This window comes from Macaca thibetana, chromosome 11 (assembly GCF_024542745.1).
Source record: "Macaca thibetana thibetana isolate TM-01 chromosome 11, ASM2454274v1, whole genome shotgun sequence".
In the NCBI taxonomy this organism is placed as follows: domain Eukaryota; kingdom Metazoa; phylum Chordata; class Mammalia; order Primates; family Cercopithecidae; genus Macaca; species Macaca thibetana.
The window spans coordinates 92933388-92956835 of record NC_065588.1 but is presented as its reverse complement, the minus strand read 5'-3'; the positions used below and the strand labels follow the sequence as shown (position 1 = coordinate 92956835).

Below are 23448 nucleotides of genomic sequence, written 5' to 3'. Positions count from 1 at the left end.
TATTAAATTATGTGTGTTATTCATATTTATGTGTATGTATTATGCATACAGAAATATGCATACAATAAACACAATGCATTATACTATTACTATATAATTTATTATATGATATTTAGTATATAATGAAATACCATTCAGCAGTGAAATTAAGAAAGTGGACTTATGTATAGGTGACATTTCAAAAAATCACAAACATAATATTGAGAGAAAAAAAGCAAATTTCCAAAGCAAATCAGAAAAAATTATAGCATGTATTATTTGGGGCTTATATATACATATGTGGTTGACATACGAATTCACTCATCAGCATAATAATAACGAAATTTGGGGAATTATTTCCAGAATAGAGGAAAACAGAAATGCATACCAGGATGGGTACATGGGGATTTCAACTGTGTTTGAAAGGTTTTACATGTTAAATGGCATAGTTGTTATATTATTTTTTATACCCATATGTCATAATTTAAATAAAGAAAATGAAGGAATAATCAAAGAGATAGTAGGCAAATGCAAATAAAAACAAAGCAGAATTGGTTCTATTAATATCTATGTTGTGTAAATTAAAATCAAAATCACTAAACAGGTATAGAAAAACATTAGATCATGAAGGTAAGATATATAATGTATAAATAAAAAATTCTTATACATGTGTACTTATAAAAATAGAAACTAAACATTTTGCCATATTTTGTAATCAAGAACTTTAGGTTCACTGATAATTTACCAATTTGTTCTCCTAACCACCCTATCTAAACTATTGCCACCACCACCTTCACGTCAAGCCAAATATTCTATATTATTTCATTTACTTTACAACATTTATCAACATTTTTAACTGTCTTGTTTATTTAGGTGTTTACTTGTTTACTATGCTTTTTTCATTAGTATGTAAGTTCCTCGAAGGCAACGATTTCACCCGTCTGATCCACCAGTGTATCCCTAGTACCCAAAATGATGCCCAATACATAGTTACCCTCAAGTAAACTTTTATTGAATTAATTAATTAGTTAATACCTTTCATGTGCCACCATTTCAGAAATAGCTGGATTTTTTAAAATGAAATCTCTTAGAGTTTCCTTTTTTTTACTTCTTACTCTTTGTGACATTTCTGCACCCTTAATAGAGGAGATAAAATTTTACAAGTTAAATTCAAACTTTAAACACAGTAGAATAATTTATTCATACTCTAATGCTTATCTCTTGACATTGAAATACAGTAGTTCATACCCTCAACTAAAATTATTATCAAAGGCAACAGAAATACCCCTGTAGACAAAAAACTCTGATTATAACAATATCTACATGTTAATCTAAAAGTTGTACTGTGTAATTATAAAATTATGCTTGTTAGTATATCCTTCTGTTTCATATTATAATGAGTTTAAATGTAGCCAATCATCTCTAAATACATGAATCTCTCAATTTCATTACCTAAAATTCAAAACTCATACGAAACTTACTTTTCCAATTTCCATTACTGCAGCTTTGAACTTTAAATATTTGCTTACTTTTTTACTCAAAGTACTCTCCTTATATTTCACTTTTATTAGTCCAAGTAGAGACTCATTCCTCCTAATAAAAAAGATAAAGTCAGTCAAAAAGACCTGCAAAAATGTGCAGAACTACCCCCAAAGTAATATGTCTTTAAAGTTTTCACTGAAATTATGCAAGAATATCCAAAATTGCTTGTGTCCTATGCATAAATTAGACTGTGATATCTCTGTTCAGCATGAAATAGTCAGTCTCTCAAAATAGCAAAGTGTAAATCATATCATAAAATGTGACTGTCAGTGAAGATGTTGAATAACAGAAACTTTTCACATTGATAAAAGTTTAAGAGCAACTTAGCAATATCTTAACTAAGCAATATCTTAACTAAATAACTTAACTAAGCAATAACTTAGTAAAGTTAAAATGTTCATATCTTGGCAACTACAGCCCTGTATATTTACAGAAACTCTCACATATGCATAAGGACATATGTATAAGAATGTCCTGTCCTTTGCAGCACTGTTTATAATAATAAAAAATTAGAAAGAATTTAAATGCCTATTTACAGGAGACTAAATAAATAAGTTTTAAAATGTATTATACAATGTATAGGAAGGCCGCAGTGGCTCATGCCTGTAACCCCAGCACTTTGGGAGGCCAAGGCGGGTGGATCATGAGGTCAGGAGATCGAGACCATCCTGGCTAACACAGTGAAACCCCGTCTCTACTAAAAATACAACAACAACAACAAATTAGCTGGGCGTGGTGGCAGGTGCCTGTAGTCCCAGCTACTCGACAGGCTGAGGCAGGAGAATGCCATGAACTCGGGAGGCGGAGCTTGCAGTGACCCGAGACAGCGCCACTGCACTCAACCCTGGGCAACACAGCGAGACTCCGTCTCAAAAAAAAACAAAAAATGCATTATACAATGCATAACAGAGAATATGCTGTATGTTATAATCATATAATAAAAACTCCCATAGGGCCTTCTATAGGGAAAAAGAGGAGTTGAAGGCATGATGTAGATGGAACAGAACTGGACTGAAAATGAAATAACCATGGACACTTCTTCCCTTATAACTCGGAGAATACTGTAAAAGTAATCCTAGACAAGCTTCCTTGCTTCCAACAGATTGCAATCTCTTTGGTTCTATCTTTTGCAAGCTCCCAGCCACTGCTGCCCTCTGAATACCAACAGGAACTGAGCTGATTTTTCCCAATACTATAGTCTCTCACTGTCCCTTTATTGATACTTGCCTATTTTTCCTGAAATTTCTATTTTTTTTAAATTTATATTTCTTCATAAGCACTAGCCAGGTACAGCAAAACTGCTTAACATGATAAATGGGATCCCAAAACTTGAATAAAATATAGGGTCTTATTAATGCAAGGCTAATGAAATGCCGGGGTGAGCCTGGATAGCTAGTTCCAGGGGTTGGAACTTGACCCAAATCCATCTTGGCCCCTTCGCTCCAGTTTCGATGAAGATGATCCTAAGCCCATGGTTGTCTGGAACCCCAGTTCAGTTGTAACAATCCTAATCACCCAGTTAGTTGACATTCACTTGGGCAAAAGTTTTGCTGCCTAAATTAGAAGCCTTTGATCAATGACCGTAAGGGACTTGGGGAGCCATCCTCCACAACTTGAAGCCTAAGACTGCCTTCCATTTCCAACCAGCTAGGTCTCTTCTCTACAGCCTCTCCTCTCTCTCTCCCTCACTACCAGCGTGCTTGACCTGGTTGTTATGTTCTTCCAGAAAGAGACGGGAAGGAGAGGAGGTCACATTTAGACTACAGTCTTTGCCACCATCTCAGCATTCTCCTCCAAGCACAGCAGCACCTTCATCCATTGAATAAATTAAACTCATCCACTCCTTGATCTGTTCACTGCTCTGTGGAGCTCTGACTGACCGCTTTTCATTGTGATAAATAGTATTTTAAAATTTTTATGCAAGTCAACGTTACTGAGGACTTGTTCATTGTTTTAACTATTTATACAGTCACGTGTCACTTAGTGGCAGGGATACATTCTGAGAAATACTTTGTTAGGGAATTTTGTCATTGTGTGAACATCATCGAATGTACTTATGCAAACCTAGATGGTATCATCTGCTACACATCTAGGTGATATAGTACAGCCTATAGCTCCGAGACTACAAACCCATACAGCATGTTACTATACTGAACACTGTAGGCGGTGTTGTAACATAACAGTCAGTATTTATGTATCTAAACATATTCAAACATGGGGAAAGTACAGTATAAATACAGTATTATAATATTATACTCCTCTTCCAGAATATCTCTTATTCTTAGGTTAGATTTCCACAGCCAGCCCTCCACATTTGCCTGCACACTGAAAGTATCTTCCGTTTTTCTTTGGAATCAAAAACATTATTCAACCCTCCTAAACATCTAATTTTAGCTGTTTTTAAAAAAATTTAATAGAACTCTAATTCTGAACAATTATGTTATTATCATGGCCTGTTTCATTTAATATAAGCCATTTCTTCTTTTATCTTTGGAAAGTATGAAGCACATATACACTCTAAGATTCTGTTCTAATAAATGAAGTACCTATTTTAGAAAGAATATCTTTCTGTTTGTTTTTAAGGGAATGCTTCTCTTTTGCTACCATTTCAAAACCAGGTTTCATGTTACTGATGTTTACTTTTATTAAAATGGGATGGACAGATCAATGCCCACTGAAGAAAAGCCCACTCTCAGTTGGCAAAAGAAAAGTTGGATTAATTTGGCATCTCTCATAATTGGTGTGAAGCACTATCATTTTATTTGGGAGCAAAGAGAATCATTCAGGCTTAGAGAATAGGAGGGACAGTTTTAAGGTTTACTGCTTTTATTTGAGGAACTCCCTCTTCACATATACAAATGGAAACTCCAAGAAATGGCTCTATTTGTTACCACAGAAGAATTAGAAACAAGCGGGAAATGACCAAACTGGAGCCAAAACCTTGTGTGAGAAAGAACTGATGGCCTAGAGATACTATTAGCCATCCTGACTCAATAGCGAAAGACTTCATCTGTTTCCAGCTAGAGATACGAACATGCTCGATTCTCATTTGTGAGTATACTGTATATATATTTTTAGTTTTAGTTATTTCTTTACACAGACATAAGTTTTTACTATCTCTTAGGTGGTGGTTTTAGCTGTATATACTCCACTCTCTTTTTCATCTACCTTGTATTTCTTAAAACTGACAATGATATTCATTTTTTAAAGTTGTTAATATGTATAAAACTGATAATTGCAAGTACCTTTTCAAGAAGTCGTGGACAGGAGCTGTTACCTCTACCAAAAGGTGAAATTTTTCCTCATTCATGCATTTTAGCATAACTTGCGTAAAGAATTCCAGAAATCTTGGTTTTTGCTTAAATTTCATAACTGTAATAACAAGGAAGTTCAGATATAGTTACCAATATACTCAATTATTAGTACCGAAGGGTTGCCAGTGCTAGCAGTCATTTTGTTCCAACAGGCAAGTTTATTAATCTGCTTTTTAGATTTCTCCATTTTAAAAAGTATATAGGAATAAATGTGGTGTGAACTATTGTTTTTCTAATATCAATGAATGTTTTACAGTCTATATTAAATTTATTTTCTAAATATCTCAGCACTGAGAAAGATTTCATTAAGGTCACTTCTAATGTATGACTAACTGGGGGAAAAAGTTATTGATAATTATCCTAACTAGTAATCCTAATTTTTATTATATTTCACTCTGAATTAATCAATTATGTTGCCATTTCTCATCAGCTAAACTTGAAAGTCACTAATACATTTTTCTTTTTTTTTTTTTTTTTTGAGACACAGTCTGACTCTCTCGCCCCAGCTGGAGTGTAGTGGCATGATCTCAGCTCACTGCAACCTCTGCCTCCCAGATTCAAGCGATTCTCCTGCTTCAGCCTCCTGAGAAGCTGGGATTACAGGTGCCCACCACCCAATGCCAGGCTAATTTTTGTATTTTTAGTAGAGACGGGGTTTCATCATGTTGCCCAGGCTGGTCTCAAACTCCTGACCTCAGGTGATTTGCCTGCCTCGGCCTCCCAAAGTGCTGAGATTACAGGTGTAAGCTTCTGTGCCCGGCCACTAATACATTTTTCAATGCCCTAGTTTTCGTAAGCTTCATAACACCACCATTCACTACCAAAATAAGCCACCATCAAGATTCTGTCTTTCCAGACTTTAAATCAGGTACCCATTTAGGTCTCTTTCATTACTTGGCAATCAAGATTCTGCATTATTCTGAGTGGCTAAGAATTCAAAATATTCTGCCTAAAACAGGTGAAATCTTCAAGTAGACAACAGAAACAAAATCCACAGAATTAATTCTCTTTGGTGATAAATCGAGTGAACAGCATATACACATCCAGTTCACCTACCTTCTTTCACGGCACCTTTGACCGACCAATTCAAAACTACGGGATAAAGAAATATAGGGTCCTCTCCTCCTGAGAGTTCAGATGTAACATCTAAGGTTAAAAAATTCAAAAGTTGTATGTTCTGTTTAATAACCCAAAATAAAAGTTTTTTTGAGTGATTCACAATAACAATTATTTGAAAGAGATGAAAAAACAGGAAAATACTAAAGTATTTATTCTAAATTATGTGCCTTAACATAGCAATTATAGCATTACATTTTGGAAATAAAAATAATCTGATGAAATTATTTGCTTCACTCTTCCCCCTAAAAGCTAAGGGGTCCACCACCAAATAGGTAAAGAGTTTCCAAGGCATGATTCTCTCTTCTTCAACAGCTGTCATATATCAGCAAACCCAAGACTCAGAAATCTACCAATTATATTTACTCCATTTTAGCAAAACTATCTTTAAAAGGCAGTAAAGTATAACACAGCCTGGAGCCAGACTGGCTGGGTTCAAATTCTAACTACGACAACTTTTTAGTTATGAAACCTTAGAAAGTTATTTAGCCTCTCTGTGCCTCAGTTTCCTTATCTTTATAATGAAGACAATAATAGTACCTTCCTCATATGGTTCTTATATACAGGTTGCATGAGTTTTAATGTGTATATTTTATAAAAATAGTATATTTTGTAAAATAGTAACTGGCACACAGAAAACACTGTACAAAACTATCATTTTATTATTGTTATTGAATTTACTATTCTTTTTCTAACCATTAGACCACCAGGGAGAATTTACTATTCAGCTAGTTATAGCCCATTGTGCTTCTTGGTAAAATATTTTTGCTGATATTATGAAAATATGTAATTAACATTTCTAGAACACTGTATATTTTAAGGAATTATACTTTATATAGTAATAAGATGATTACAGCTTTCCCAAAGCTAGGTTAACCAATTATGGGAATAATCAAATACTTAGTTCAATTCATAAATCCATGCTTGAAACAGGCATGGAACATATTAAAAGAGAGAGATCCAAGTCAGCGAAGCCCACAAGACAGAACTGAGGCACACAGTAGGAGAGGTGAGGTAGGGACATGGAATTCTACAAGTGTAACCTCATCCCCAAAGGCCATGGGGCAAAAGTAGAGCCTCATACTTGGTTTAAGGCTCAAATTTGGACACTCTCTTGTTCTAGAAGATTTGAAATACCTGCTTTTTAAAAATGTGACAATACTAATCATCACCAGAAACTAACTCAATTTCCCAAGTAGCCTTCTAGGCTGCAAACTCCAAAATACCAATCATTGCATTAACACATTGGTTTATTATGAAATCACTACAGTACAATGACCTAAAATTAAACTAATCTTTCACTCTGCTTTCTACTCTGGAAGGCATTGGTTCAAACCACTTACACATTAACACTCACACTATTCCTTTATTTCTCAGTCGCACTTTTTACTTCAAAGCAGTGATTTTTGTGCCACCATAACCCCCTCCCACTCTCCCACCAAGGATACCCAGATGGCTGTCACAATTAGGGGGTGGTGTGCTGTGCTTCTGTGAGTAGAGGCCAGGGAGGCTACTCAATATCATACAGTGCCAAGGACAGTCCCCACAACAAAGAACTACCTGGCCCCAAATGATAATAGTGTCGAGGTTGAGAAAACCTGCTTTAGAGTCAGAAGACACAGGCTCAAGTCCAAGTCAGCTATGTAATCCTATGTAAATCACTTAATCTTTATGAGCCACATCTGTAAAAAGTGGTTAGCAATCCCTTATTAACAGGGTATTGTTAGGATTAATGATATAAAAGCACTGTGTAAACCTTAAAGGGTTTACCAAATGCTAATCTCATCTTAATCCTTTGAACAAAATTTTTTCTCGTTTTAAAAAACTTAATGCTAAACGGAGGTATACAGAAAAAAAAATGATTACATTGCTTTGTCAGTTTGAGTAGGTGTGTTTCCAACAAGGCCAGCTGTTCATTTATCTTTTCAGGCAATAGTATCTGCTGTGGCTTCTTAGTCTTTAAAGACTTCTTAGAAGAATCCTAGAAACATTGGTTAAATGTCAAAATGTACTTTAACGTGTTGCGACAACTGTCATTTTCAAACAACATTCTTTAAATTCTGTTTTCATACTTTCATACTTGGTAGATAAAACTATGATCCACATAACAATATTAATTAATAACAATGAATAATAACAGTTATTGTGCTCTAATTAAATGTAGACATAGTACTGTGTTTCATGGAGATTGACCAAAATACTGCTTCTTTTCCCTCTCCCTTTCTCCCAGTAACTTTCACCTACCTAGCCAGCCCCCTCCAAAACCTGCATTCTCAAAGCAGCTGAGGATATGTCTCTAAAAATCTTGAAAAGACAATTCCCAGCCTGCCCTCAGAAATGTACCCCTTTATTCTTTTTTCCCTTTCTTTTTCCCAGAAGGAGCTTCTTTACAACTAAGCTAATTGCCTTTGCTACTTTGCCTTTCATTGAAACATAAGGAGATCAGTAATTAGTGGATTAAGAATTGGCCTGTCTGCGCACTCAGGCTCACTACCAGGTTTTTTCTGTCTAAGCCTGAGAACTGACCTGTTAATGTCTCTTGTTCAAAAAAAAACCTTCCAAGCCCCTTCAGGTTTAAAGGAATCTTGAGTAGCTCTAATAATTTCTGACTCCTATAAATTAACAATCTCTACAATCTTAGATGAAAGAATCACAACCTTCTGCTGGACTATAAGCTTCAAGGAGAGAGGCATGAGGCCTGTCCTACCATGATGTGGAAGGCCCTGAGTCAAGGCCTGGGTGACATAAAAAGGCTGATGGACTCTGAGAGTAGACACTGCATGGCACAAAAACAAACAACCAACCCTCAAATTGCTTCCAGCTTAATCAAAAATCCCTCTAGACAAAACATCCTCCCAACTAGAAAAAAAAAAAAAAGTATTATACCTTAAAAAGTCATCCAGTAAAACAGTGGTGATTTTTAAAAGATTTTTTGGGCAAACAAATGCTTACTTGGAAATTCAACATATCACAGAGATAGAAATGGAGCTTACTCTAAGTGAGACAAAGTCAGGGATGAGAGCCTCTACCTCCACCCAAGCCATGGAAGGGACTTCAAGTAATTCCTAGTACCCTCAGAAACCCAATGAACTGGCCAGGCACGATGGCTCATGCCCGTAATCCCAGAACTTTGGGAGGCCAAGGTGGGAAGATCACCTGAGGTCAGGAGTTCAAGACGAGCCCGGCCAACATGGTGAAACCTCATCTCTACTAAAAATACAAAAATTAGCCAGGTGTGGTGGCACATGCCTATAATCCTAGCTACTCGGAGGCTGAGGCAGAAGAATCACATGAACCCAGGAGGCAGAGGCTGCGTGAGCCAAGATTGCACCACTGCACTCCAGCTTAGACTATAGAGTGAGACTGTCAAAAAAAAAAGAGAAGAAAAGAAAGGAAGAAAGAAAGGAAAGAAAGCAACCCAGTGAACTAAGTAACATTTCAAAACTTGATCTACAAAAATATGTAACTACATAGTTTCAAGGAAAGGCAATAAGCATAAGCTCTTGTAAGACTCATGCTTGGAAGGCAGATATTAAAAGTTCATCTCAAAAATTAGCAGTCTCATAAAGAAGAGAATATAGGTGTCACAGTGAGTTTCAGAAATCTACTTTGAACACAAAGTAAAAAAATGCTGACATGTATTTGCTACATTCCATGATCCACCCAGAACAGTAAAATCTTAGATTTGGAAGAGACTTTAGAGAGCTTTTAAGTCCAATGTCCAACTGGGTGTAAGAAGCTCTCTATCATCACCTAACTGATGGTTGGGACTGGTGATGGGGACTATTCAGTATGCTAGCAGAGATTCCTTTTTCATTTTCTTGACTATAACAACAACAAAAATAAAACCCAAAAGCTCTTTACTATAATACTTTACTTATATGTAAATATAACAAGTGTAAAACTTATCAATTTTCTAATATGCTTAATAATACTACATTAACCCTAAAAGATGCAAACTAAACATAGGTTTAAAAATGAGAAACAGAAACAGTTACCTCCTCTGGCATTTCTTCTTGTTCATTACTACCATCAAACAGAGACTTGCATCCCGGTGTGATGTCCAACATTTTTTTCCCATAATTTATAATCATTACTGCCAGGTCATATTCCCTCCATGAACGAAGAATCTAATTTAAAATATTTATTAATTATCTCTGTTGGGCATTCTTGTCTATTTTCAAGTATAATGGATCATTTTTCATAAATTCAAAAGCCCCATAGAGTTTTCAGTCTAAGAATCCCCCTTTTATTGTTAAGAAATCTGTAAGTTCACCTCCAGATCGTATTAACACATTGAGTGCAATTAAAGATGCATAATTCAACTATTTTAAGTAAAGGACTAATAACGGGATCTCATCAATAATAAACTTCCCATATCTCTGGGCCATATAGCCATATACCTTCTGATACAGTGAGTTAACTATTGAGAAAACAATTCCTTTCAAAAAATCCATATTTAAAAAGTCATTTGTAAAGGCCACATCACCACCACTTCTTATATTGAGTTGCTTTCTATGGGAAATAGCACAATTACTGACCTCATGATGTCTTAAGCATTTACATCACTAAGTGATTTATAAGACATTCTGCTAGAAGGCTAGGCTAGATACAAGCTGTTTTTGGCAGATTCCCCATCAACCCTAGGGGAAGTGTGCACTGTAGTCATAAGGGAAGAGGCCTATTTAGCCTCTCTCACATCCCCTAATACCAGTTCTTTGGCCTTATCTATTCTGGCCCTTACCTACCTTTCTAAAGTAACCTTCCACTACTCATCTCCTTGATGAGATATTTTAATCTTACAAAATATTGAGCCAGTTATAAAATCTGACAGTCACCATTGTGTTATAGGACTTCATGTCTTCCCACAGCTGAGCCATTTCCCAGAACAGCTTTCTGCACCTTGTTTATACAGCTTCACCTTGCCATTAAAACCTTGGCTCTAGCATCAACTTCAGGAAAGCTGCCCTGGTCAGCAATCTGATTTACATATATTCTGCTGTAGGGAAGGGTCAAAGAAGGGGACACACTCATTGTGAGCCCCTTAGAGCAACTGGGGTATAAATAAGTTTGTGTGAATTTGTTATATGCAGATATATTCTGTTGAGTATGTTAGTATTTAAGCCAAGTGTATTAGTTTGTTCTCACACTTATAATAAAGACATACCCAAGACAGGGTAATTTATAAAGGAAAGAGGTTTAATTGACTCACAATTTCACAGGGCTGGGGAGGCCTCACAATCACGGCTGAAGGTGAATGAGGGGCAAAGTCACGTCTTACATGGTGGCAAGCAAGAGGGCCTGTGTAAGGGAACTCCCCTTTATAAAACCATCAGATCTCATGAGACTTATTCACTATCACGAGAATAGCACGATACAGAACCGCCCCCATAATTCAATTACTTCCCACCAAGTCCCTCCTACGACATGTGGGAATTATGGGAGCTACAATTCAAGATGAGATTTGGGTGGGGAGACAGCCAAACCATATCAATAAATAACAACTGTTACTTCTCATGGAGGGAAGGGATATATAAAGTGGCTGAACAATAACGAGTGGCTACTTAGACCTGAGAAGCCCTATCTAATGCTAAGAACAGGAACACGTTTCTCTGGGACCAGGGCAAAGGCACTAAACTAATAGTGACTGTGGAACAGAGTGTGGGAAAGAAAGTGCCAAAACAAATTTTGTGAGTTTTTAAAAAATTTTTATTTGTTTACTTATTTTATATTTTGTAGAGGCAGGGTCTCTCAAAGTGCTGGGATTACAGGCATGAGTCACCACGTCCAGCCAAAATAAATTTTGAATGGGCAGGTAGGGTTAGGTCATGCAAAACCTTGAATGCTCAGCAAAACAGTCAAATCTCATTATGAAATGTATATGAGAGGGAGAAAGTTTTGCTATAAGGAAATAGAATTGAGCTAAGTTTTGCTATAAGAAAACAGAAACGAGTCTGCTCTCCATTCTACTTAATTTTGCCTTCTGACATATTTAGGTCCTAAGCTTACAGATAACTGGACAATCTTTTCCCCTTCTTTTAATATGCTAGTAGAAAATAATAAATGATAAAGAATTTTTTCCAACCAAAGGAAAAACAGAGGACCAATTCTATTTAACATACCAAATGATGAACAGACACAGAGTATGCCAGATGTTTAGCGCAACAATTTTTAAATCATGCAAAAGTAATGACATATTGAAGATGATGAATCTCACAAGTAGCATGTTAGAAAAAAATACGGATGCTTAAAGAAGAAAGACTCAACCATCTGAAAAGATTACCAATTTTTAAAACAGAACAGAGAAAAGAAACACAGCCATTTGACTAATCAGGTTTTACATGTCCTAAGAGAAAATCTAACATTCTTTATATCAAATGAACAACTGAAATCTGGGATTCAGGGTTAGTCCAGGATCCTGGAACTGTAGGCTAGACTGGAGAAAGCTTCTAGAATGGCAATTCTCAACATATTAGGGACTAAAGCAAGTCAAATATCAAAATCCTGACATTAATATATTATTTGTTTTTGAATGTTCAGAACACATTCAGGCTGGTTGCAGTGGCTCATGCCTGTAATCCCAGCACTTTGGGAAGTGGAGGCAGGTGGATTGCATGAGCTCAGAAGTTGGAAAACAGCCTGAGCAACATGGCAAAACCCCATCACTAAAAAAATACAAAAATTAGCCGGTGTGGTGGCACGTGGCTGTAGTCCCAGCTACTCAGAGGCTGATACGCAAGGATTGCTTGAGCCAGGGAGGTTGAGGCTGCAGTGAGCTGAGATCATGCCTGATCTGTGTCCCAGAAACAAACAAACAAACAAACATTCAGGGTCATTTCTACAGTAACATCACTTGGATTTCAATGATTCCCCAAATGGGAGAACAAGGGTGTGGGGGTCCTGGCCAGCAAGTCAGGAAATGCACAGAGCCAGCTAGAAGGCTGGTGTGTGCTAAGAGAGAAAATTCATCCAAAGCTGAGAAAGGCAGCATGTGAATTCCAGGACATCAACCTCCACTGGGCCCCAAATGCTGGTTGGAAGCCCAGTTTATTCTAGGTCAGCATTCTCTCCCATCTTCTTCAGTGGCTGGCCCAAACCAACCTATTCTCAAATCTTTGAAAACCACCCTTACCCATCACCTCCTAACTGTCAGCAAATGACCTTGCTTCCTGTCCACAGAGAAAATGTAAGCGAAGTAGCTTATCTCCCATCCACAAACCCATCATCACACATCTGTAACTACAACCACCCTTCCCTCTTTGAGAGAAAAGAAGCCAATCTCCTATCCAGACTAACCCCTCCCACACGTGCTAGGATCCCACGGCCTCGTGCCTTCAGGGATCCTGCTCTAGTCCTCACACCACCTCTCTCAAGTCTTCATCCTTTCCCTTTCCTGGTCCTTCCTCATCAATATTTCAATATTTTGGAGTACCTGGATAAGCTGAATTGGTTTCTTTGGATTGTTTTTAGCAGAAGTTGCCACTGGCAAGATGCAAGTCACAAGCTGCCTTGAAATACAGTTTCTTTCTTTCTTCTGGAAGACATTGCAGTAACCACTGCTAGTTACTTAAACGTAAATACTTGTGTTCAGTGCCCTGGAAAGAGAGTGTAACGTGGCCTTCCCTTATTTGAAAAAGATACCCCCTCCCCTGGAAATACTCACTGATAGAAGAGCTTTTTGGGGGTCGGAGTAGGCCAAGCAGATAAATATATTCTTTTTTTTTTTTTTTTTTTTTTTTTCTTGAGACAGAATCTTGCTCTGTCGCCCAGGCTGGAGTGCAGTGGCATAATCTTGGCTCACTGCATGTTCCACCTCCCGGGTTCACGCCATTCTCCTGCCTCAGCCTCCCGAGTAGCTGCAAATACAGGCGCCTACCACCTCGCCCGGCTAATTTTTTGTATTTTTAGTAGAGATGGGGTTTCACTGTGTTAGCCAGGATGGTCTCGATCTCCTGATCTCATGATCCGCCCACCTTGGCCTCCCAAAATGCTGGGATTACAGAGCCACTGCGCCCGCCCCACAGATAAATATATTCTAAAGAAAAGTAATCTTGGAAGACAGACTTTGGGCCCAGCATAACACAAATTAATGTGTGTGTGATTGTAACACTGGAGAAAGAAAAGGGTGCTTTGGATTGCATGGGACCCCCGCTTTCAATGGTGTCACCATGTGACAATGACAGAACTAACAGCAGCAGGAATGTTCTTGAGGTTGGGAGGGGTTAGGAATGCCAGAATAGCTTTAGACTAATCAAACTCTTCAGTTATCCCTCTTGCCTAGTATTTGGAAGAAGGATTGGCCTCTTGGACTAAGTGCACTCTTGAAATTGTTAGAAAATTCTCTTCCCTTCTCACTCTATGCACTGTCCCCTGGTGGTGGCATCTATTTCTACTGCTTCAGTTGCAGTCCTGATACTAACAACTTCTTTGTCTTTACACACATGTTGCATCTCCCGAGCTCCAGCCTGATAGGTCCTGTTATATAAAGGTCACCTCTTTGGATACCCTATCGACTCCAAAATTCAATCTGTTCAAAACTCATTACCTTCTCCCCCTTCACCACACAAAGTTACTCCTCATGCAGGGTTCAATGAGTAGTGTTATATTCACCCAACTGCCCAGGCCAGGTAGCTGAATATTACTGCTGCCTCTTCCCTCTCCCTCCTTTATTCTTATCTATTAGAGTTTCAGATTCTCAATTCTATCTCATAAATAACTCGTGAATCCTTTCCATTCTCTCTACCTCCACTTTTTCCATACCGGTTTAGTTTATCTTCTCTCATCTTTGAACTCATCTCTGCCTCAGGTCTTATCTCCTCTAATTGTTAGCTGTTGTACAACAATAACAATTTCTTTTTTCTAAAATACAGATCTCCTTATGTCATTCCTGGGTGTGAAACCCTTCAATGGTGCCTCCCTGACCTCACAAGATGGCCATTTATCACCTGGTACCTGTCCATTGCTCAACCTTTTAAGGTAACTGAAATATTGCATTATGTCCTCCATAATAAAAGATAAATTTGATTATTTTCCCAAATTCTAAAATTGTTTCATATTTTCTAACCGATTACTCCCTGGAGTGATCAACGTTAATAATCCTATGCCTTCATATATTTTCCCAACCTAATATTTGCCTTTGAGCTTTGCTTATAGTGTCTCGCTATAAAAATGTTTTAATCATCTTGTAATCTAATTATCTATCTTTTTCTGTTTATCTTTTGAATTTTGTGGCTTATCAAGGAAAGTGTCCCCTGACTCCAAGGCCATATAAATATCCTTAAATCCATCTAGACTTCATTTTGTTTATGGTATGAGATAAGGTTCTGGCTTTGTTTACTTTCAGATGAACAGTCAAGTTATACCAGCACCTTTCATTCAATAAACTATTATAACACACTATCATTTTCTCAGTGAATCAAATTGCTATCTTTGTCATATATTAATTTATTCTGTAGACTTGGGGGCCATTCCTGGACTTTCTATTCTATTGCACTGAACTGTTTGCCCATTACTCTGTGACATCATTTTTTTATTAAAGTGACCTTATGGCAAACTTTAATATCTACTGAGAACTTTTAAATTAATCAGCTTCAGAGAAACTCAATTAGAATTCTAATTAGAACTGTATTAAATTTAAATATTATTTTAGGAAGGATCTGCACTTCTGTGACAATAAGTCTACCTGTTCAGGAACTTGGTGTGGCCTGTCCTATGTTCAGATCTTATTTTGTGTCCCTCAGTAAGATCCCACAGTTCTTTTAGATTCTTTTACATTTTGTTAAATTTTAAATATTGTGTATTATAAGTGGTATATTTTACCCTCTCCATTTCTAATTATTGCTAGTATTTTTAAAAGCCTATCATTTTGTAAGTGTATTATATAGAATCACTTTACACATTCTCCTTGTAATCCTAGTAATTTTTTACCAGATCTTCATGGGGTTTTGAGACCAGTACAATTACAGATAAATTATACTTTTCTAATATTACAAAATTATTTTCTATCCTTATCTAGAACATGAGAAAGAACCTCTAAAAACACTGAATCTCACTGTTAGGAGTTAGCATCTATTTCCTGTGGCTAATTTTTAAAGAAATGACTCCAGAAATTTGCCATTCAGTATGATATTTGCTGTAAAATGTTGGTAAATGTCTTTGTCATTATTCAATAGCTTCTTTCTTTTCCTAATTTATTAGAAATTTTATTAGGAAAGGTTACTAAGTGTTATCAAATGCCTTTGTGGCATTTTTCATATAATCTTATTTGTCTCCTTTACCTTGCTATTGCAAAAAAATCAAGTTTTGTTTTAATTCTTGGCAATGAGACTGTCCTAAGACCAGAAAGTGACCAAATGCCATTCAGGAGCAGAGAAGGGTGATCTGACAGAACAGATTTGAAGGACACTACATAATGACTCTCTTTGTTCTGATTAATATTTTGGGCCCTGAACTCTGCTTTTTCTGATATGAAAATTGCCACTCCTCCTTTAATTTGTTTGCATTTTCCCAGTACCATTGTCTATCCATTTATTTTTTCAAGCATTGTTTGTCATTGTGTTTTAGGACTGTTTCTTGAAATAGTATACATTTGAACCTAGCTTTTTAGCCTATCTGGTAATTTCTGTCTTCTGAATTCATTCAGCTGAACTGAAATGATCAATATACTTAATTATATTCCTTCCATCTTATATATTCTCTTTTTCCTTCCTACTTTTGCTGAAAATTAGCCATTTTTCCTCCCTGTCAGTTTTTCCTGTTCCTGTTTTCTCTCTCATTCCTCCCAGTTCATGTTTTCTTCCTGTCAATTTAGAAGTCCTACTGTGCAGCTGGGCATGGTGGCTCACGCCTGTAATCCCAGCAGTTTGGAAGGGTGTGGCCAGTACATGACCTGAGGTCAGAAGTTCGAGACCAGCCTGGACCACATGGTGAAACCCAGTCTCTACTAAAAATACAAAAATTAGCCAGACATAGGGTGCATGCCTGTAACCCCAGCTACTCAGGAGGCTGAGGCATGAGAATTACTTGAACTGGAGAGGCAGAGGTTGCAGTGAGCTGAGATTGAGGCACTGCACTCCAGCCTGGGTGATAGAGTGAGACTCTGCCTCAAAAAAGAAAAAAAAGAAAAAAAAAAAAAACAGAAGTCCTACTATGCTATAAAGTTCTGCTCATGGTTACATATTTCTCTGAGTCACCTTTAAATACGTATATAGAGAGACACATTTATATTCTATCAAAAAATAATTTTTTTTGTGTGTGTGTGTGTGTGTGTGTATATATATGCATATATAAAACACACAACCATGCACCAAAAATCTTTGCCTGCTCATACCTCCCCTTATACCAAACAGATGGAAGTTTTAGTTCTAGGTTACTAACAAATTTTTCTTTCAAGGATGACTCTTCTCTTTAAAGAATCCCTACTTAGCATTTATATTACAAAGTCCTAGTCACATCATTATTATCTATTTAATTTTAATAATACATATATTGCAAGATTCATTGCTCCCATTATTCCTCTCCTTTTTGTCTTTCCCTGTCTTGGGATTTCTGTTCTGAATCAATTGTCATTTGATAGAGTATTTTCTCAAGTGTTTTCCTCAGATAAGTACATGGGCAGAATACTTTTTAAATGCCCGCACTTCCGAAAATGTTTATTTTGCCCTGACAAATGAATGATATCTTTCCTGGTTATTAATTTTTGGACCTCAGTCTTTTTCCCTCAGGATTCTACAAATGTTGTTCCAGTGTTTTAACCTCTGGCATCGCTGATTGAAAAAAAAAAAAAAGTCTGAAGCTAATTGATTCTCTTTCCATTGCAAATAAATGTTCTTTGGGTCTCAAAACTTTTAAGATTTGTCCTTATCCTTTGACTTCAGGGATTTTACCCACATGTACTTCCATGTGTATTCTTACATTAATCCTGCCTGGGACTCAGGAAGCCTATTCCTTCTCCATTTGCTTTTCTTTCCTACCTCCAGACTTCTTTGGTTTTCATGTTATGACTTCTGGATCTGCCTTCTCAATTTATTTACCACCTCTAGGTAATTCTGTACTATGTTGGAGGGGGTATTTCTTGAGCTTTCAGATTTGACTCAAGGAATACCATAACCATACTCTTCATCTATTTGATTTTTTTCAATCAAAAATCAAATTCATTTGTTCAGTAACAGAAGGGTTTTTTGTTTGTTTTCTTTTAGATCACATGATTGTATCTCCTTAAAAGTTTTCTCTGCCTTTTTTTAAACCAACTCTTCTCTAGTCTTTTTCCAACATGGTGAGAGTAAAAACACAATGATTTTGGTGTCTGGCTTGCCCTTTTTGCCTTGGAGTACTGAGTCTCCTTCAGTGAGTAATTGCTTTTTCCTTCCTGCTAATGGCTTATGTTCCCTCAGCATCTACACAGACCAGGTCATAGCAGTCTCTCCAGCACTGGTAAGTCAGTGACCAACGGAACGAATATTATTTCCTGCTATTGAGGTCAGGCCATGAACAGACGGCAAATAATGGCTTCTTTGCTAAGGTGGAGGGTAGAAGGCTCTCTGTTGCCAGACCTCCACAGAAGCAAGCTTACATCCTAACTAAAGCAATGGATCAAATGAGCTCACCTACACAGCGTTCTTCCAGATCTCTGGTCAAATCGCAAAGGTCCTATGAGAACCACATAAAACAGGCAGGCAGATATGGACCTTCTTTGAGGGAATCACTGGATTCTGTCAACGAAAGCCTTTAAGGAACCACACAATGCTGGTCTTTGAGCCAAGCAACGAGAACAAACAAGCCGACCTCTCTGCCTCTTGTCCCTTAGTTCCTTCTCGTTTCCAGGGTGAATGAGGTCCCATAAAAAGCCTTTTACTCAGATATTCTGGCCTAAGATACCCCCTCCAGCCTTTACCAACTGGCCTGCTCAGGCTACTATAATCTGCCAAAATAAAAATCAAAAAAGAGAAAAGTCAGGGATGTGTGATTAAGCTGCCATCTATTCAGAATTACTCATCTCTTTACCTTAAAACAAATAGCCTTCCTGCAAGCCTTTGAGCCACGATAAATACTTTCAAGTATTTCTTCTCATTAAAGCCTAAGTAAATTTTGTTAACTATTTTGTTTTCCAATATTTTTGTAACAAATGCAAAACACGTGGGAATACAGTGATTCTGTTTACAAACAACACTAAGCACAACTATGGCTCTATAGACCTCTTACAATAACTCTCAAGTCAACAGGTTGGGAATCAATTGCTCCACATGAATGATCTGTCCTGCTTAAACTTTCCCACTCAACTGTAAGCTAAAATTGGTCATGAACCTCTAAGTCCATTCACTTGCATAGTCCTTCATGCCCTCTGCCAACAAAGCTGTTCCTCCTCCATCTGTCTCAGCTCTACTCTTCTTCTTGCTACAAGGTTATCCTGTCTAAAGCAGGCTCAGCCCCATAAATCTGTCTCCTTTAACTGCTTTTATTTTTGCTGATAACACTTAAAGCTTCATGAAGTTATATTTTATGTGTATGTTTGTTTCTGTCACCCCCCACTAAATCACAAGCTCTGTGAGACATCATTGTTTCTTTTTAAATAAAGAATGTCTACAGGTAGGTATACCTAACTCTAGTTTGTCTCAGGACCTGACAAACCTTGTCTTACATTCAACCAATTCACCAATTATTTTACCTGCTTGGTCTCAGGAGGCATTTGAGTTGGTAACTCTTGCTCAGAGCATACCTAAGTCTCATCCCCAGAGTGAAGCCTTCCCCAATCATCCCATCCCTTAGTGGTCATCTTCCTGTATCCCTGTTTTGTCACCACCATCCATTCATCAACTAAGCTAGAAACCTGGGTGTCATTCATTATTCATTCTTCTCCTCCTATAATTACTATGGAGTTCTCTTTAATTCTTCGTGCATATGTCAAGAACCCAAACCAGTGCCTGACACAAATAGGTAATTGTAAATATATATTGAATGAAGGAATACAACAAAAATGAAAAATCTGTTTCTATCCTGACCACACTCTTGCCTATGTCTTCTCCCAGGTTTAGATATCCAGATACAGCACTCTTGACTGGCACAGTCTGAATTCACCTCTCCAGTTTGTCCTTTGTTGAGTTCGGGGTCCTGCACACCAATCTCAGAATCATCCTTCGACTCTGCCTAGTCAGCCCTTTCCTTCAGGCCTAACATCATTGCTTACATTCTAATGTCATGAGATTAACACACCCCTTACTCACTGACTCTTCACTTATAATCTGGCTGTTTGGTTTCTTGATATCTTCTAAGCCCCACCATCTCAATGGCTGGGTTAAGATACTTAAAGTCTGCCTGCAGGTTCCACTGAAATCACAACCTGATAAGAAGATATGCAGGTTTACTGCAGTATAATAAATATATAATTAATGTTTTAGGGTTTTGAAACAAATATGTTCTGTGTGACCTTATATAATGCCTATATAATATACAAATGCAGTCACTTCCAAGATGGCCAAATAGGAACAGCTCCAGTCTATAGCTCTGAGCGAGACTGACACAGAAGACAGGTGACTGCTGCATTTCCAACTGAGGTACCTGGTTCATCTCACTGGGACTGGTTGGATAGTGGGTGTAGCCCATGGAGGGCAAGCTGAAGCAAGGCAGGGCATTGCCTCACCCGGAAAGTATGAGGGGTTGGTGGATTTCCCTTTCCTAGCCAAGAGAAACCATGAGTGACTACACCTGGAGGAACCGTACACTTCTGCCCAAGTACTGCGCTTTTCCCACGGTCTTCACAACAGGCAGACCAGGAGATTCCCTCCCGTGCCTGGTTTGGCAGGTCCCATGCCCATGGAGCCTTGCTCGCTGCTAGCGCAGCAGTCTGAGATCAACCTGGGATGCTAGAGCTTGGCGAGCAGAAGAGCATCAGCCATTGCTGAGGCTTGAGTAGGTGGTTCTATGCTCACAGTGTAAACAAAGTGAGGGAAGCTTCAACTGGGCAGAGCCCACTGCAGCTCAGCAAGGCCTACTGCCTCTCTAGATTCCACCTCTGGGGGCAGGGCATATCTGAACAAAAGGCAGCAGACAGCTTCAGCAGACTTAAATATCCCTGCCTGACAGCTCTGAAGAGAGCAGTGGTTCTCCCAGCACAGCAATTGAGCTCCGATAATGGACAGACTGCCTCCTCAAGTGGGTCCCTGACCCCCATGTAACCTGACTGGGAGACATCTCCTGCCAGTAGGGTCCGACAGACACCTCATACAGGCAGGTGCCCCTCTGGAACGAAGCTTCCAGGGGAAGGATCATACAGCAATATTTGCTGTTCTGCAGCCTCTGCTGGTGATACCCAGGCAAACAGGGTCTGGAGTGGACCTCCAGCAAACTCCAACAGAACTGCAACTGAGGGGCCTGTTAGAAGGAAAACTAACAAACAGAAAGGAATAGCATCAACATCAACAAAAAGGACGTCCACACCAAAACCCCATTTGTAGGTCACCAACATCAAAGAGCAAAGTTAGATAAAACCACAAAGATGGGGAGAAAACAGAGCATAAGCGCTAAAAATTCCAAAAAACAGAATGCCTCTTCTCCAAAGGAACACAACTCCTCAAGGGAACAAAACTGGACAGAGAATGAGTTTGATGAGTTGACAGAAGTAGGCTTCAAAAGGTCGGTAATAACAAACTTCTCCAAGCTAAAGGAGCAGGTTCTAACCCCCACATGGAAGCTAAAAACCTTGAAAAAAAGTTAGACAAATGGCTAACTAGAATAAACAGTGTAGAGAAGACCTTAAATGACCTGACAGAACTGAAAACCACAGTACAAGAACTTCGTGAAGCATAAACAAGCTTCAATAGCCGATTCAATCAAGTGGAAGAAAGGATATCAGTGATTGAAAATCAAAGTAATGAAATAAAGCAAGAAGACAAGATTAAAGAAAAAAGAATGAAAAGAAATGAACAAATGCCCCGAGAAATATGGGACTATGTGAAAAGACCAAATCTACATTTGGTTGGTGTACCTAAAAGTGACAGGGAGAATGGAACCAAGTTAGAAAGTACTCTTCAGGATATTATCCAGGATAACTTCCCCAACCTAGCAAGGGAAGCCAACATTCAAATTCAGGAAATACAGAGAACACCATAAAGACACTCCTCGAGAAGAGCAACCCCAAGACACATAATTGTCAGATTCACCAAGGTTGAAATGAAGGAAAAAATGTTAAGAGCAGACAGAAAGAAAGGTTGGGTTACCAACAAAAGGAAGCCCATCAAACTAACAACGGATCTCTCGACAGAAACCCTATAAGTCAGAAGAGAGTGGGGGACAAATTCAACATTCTTAAAGAAAAGAATTTTCAACCCAGAATTTCATATCCAGCCAAACTAAGCTTCATAAGTGAAGGAGAAATAAAATCCTTTACAGACAAGCAAATGCTGAGAGATTTTGTCACCACTAAGCCTCCCTTACAAGAGCTCCTGAAGGAAGCACTACACATGGAAGGGAACAACCGCTACCAGCCACTGCAAAAACATGCCAAATTGTAAAGACCATTGATGCTATGAAGAAAGTGCATCAAATAACAGGTGAAATAACCAGCTAGCATTATAATGACAGGATCAAATTCACACATAACAATATTAACATTAAATGTAAATGGGCTAAATGCCCCAATTAAAAGACACAGACTGGTAAAATGGATAAAGGGTCAAGACCCATTGGTGTGCTGTATTCAAGAGACCCATCTTACATGCAAAGACACACATAGTCTCAAAATAAAGGGATGGAGGAAGATCTACCAAGCAAACGGAAAGCAAAAAAAAAAAACAGCAGGGGTTGCAATCCTGATCTCTGATAAAACTGACTTTAAACCAACAAAGATCAAAAGAGACAAAGAAGGCCATTACATAATGGTAAAGAGATCAGTTCAACAAAATGAGCTAACTATCCTAAATATACATGCACCCAATACAGGAGCACCCAGATTCATAAAGCAAGTTCTTAGAGACCTACAAAGAGACTTAGACTCCCACACAATAATGATGGAAGACTTTAACACCCAACTGTCAATATTAGACAGATCAATGAGAGAGAAAATTAACAAGAATATCAAGGACTTGAATTCATCTCTGCACCATGCAGATCTAATAGACATCTACAGAACTCTCCACCCCAAATCAACAGAATATACATTCTTCTCAGCACCACATCGTACTTATTCTAAAATTGACCACATAATTGGAAGTAAAACACTCCTCAGCAAATGTAAAAGAACAGAAATCACAACAAACTGTCTCTCAGACCACAGTGCAATCAAATTAGAACTCAGGATTAAGAAACTCACTCAAAACCGCACAACTACATGGAAACTGAACAACCTGCTCCCAAGTGACTGCTGGGTAAGTAAAAAAATGAAGGCAGAAATAAATAAGTTCATCGAAAACAATGACAAAAAGGACACAATGTACCAGAATCTCTGGGACACAGTTAAAGCCATGTTTAGAGGGAAATTTATAGTACTAAATGCCCACAGGAGAAA

General features: G+C 38.0%; 1 protein-coding gene across 2 annotated transcripts in view; it reads right to left on the bottom strand.

The window, feature by feature from the left end:
• Positions 1-23448, bottom strand: part of CFAP54 (cilia and flagella associated protein 54) — a 382780-nt gene that overhangs the window by 249978 nt on the left and 109354 nt on the right. For both annotated transcript variants that reach the window (XM_050749308.1, XM_050749309.1), the window contains exons 27-32: positions 9950-10081; positions 7818-7932; positions 5892-5981; positions 4767-4893; positions 1461-1572; positions 1015-1115 (exon numbers count right to left, since the gene is read on the bottom strand). In XM_050749308.1, coding sequence (XP_050605265.1) covers positions 1015-1115; positions 1461-1572; positions 4767-4893; positions 5892-5981; positions 7818-7932; positions 9950-10081 — 677 coding nt within the window. The remainder of the gene's footprint in view (positions 1-1014; positions 1116-1460; positions 1573-4766; positions 4894-5891; positions 5982-7817; positions 7933-9949; positions 10082-23448) is intronic.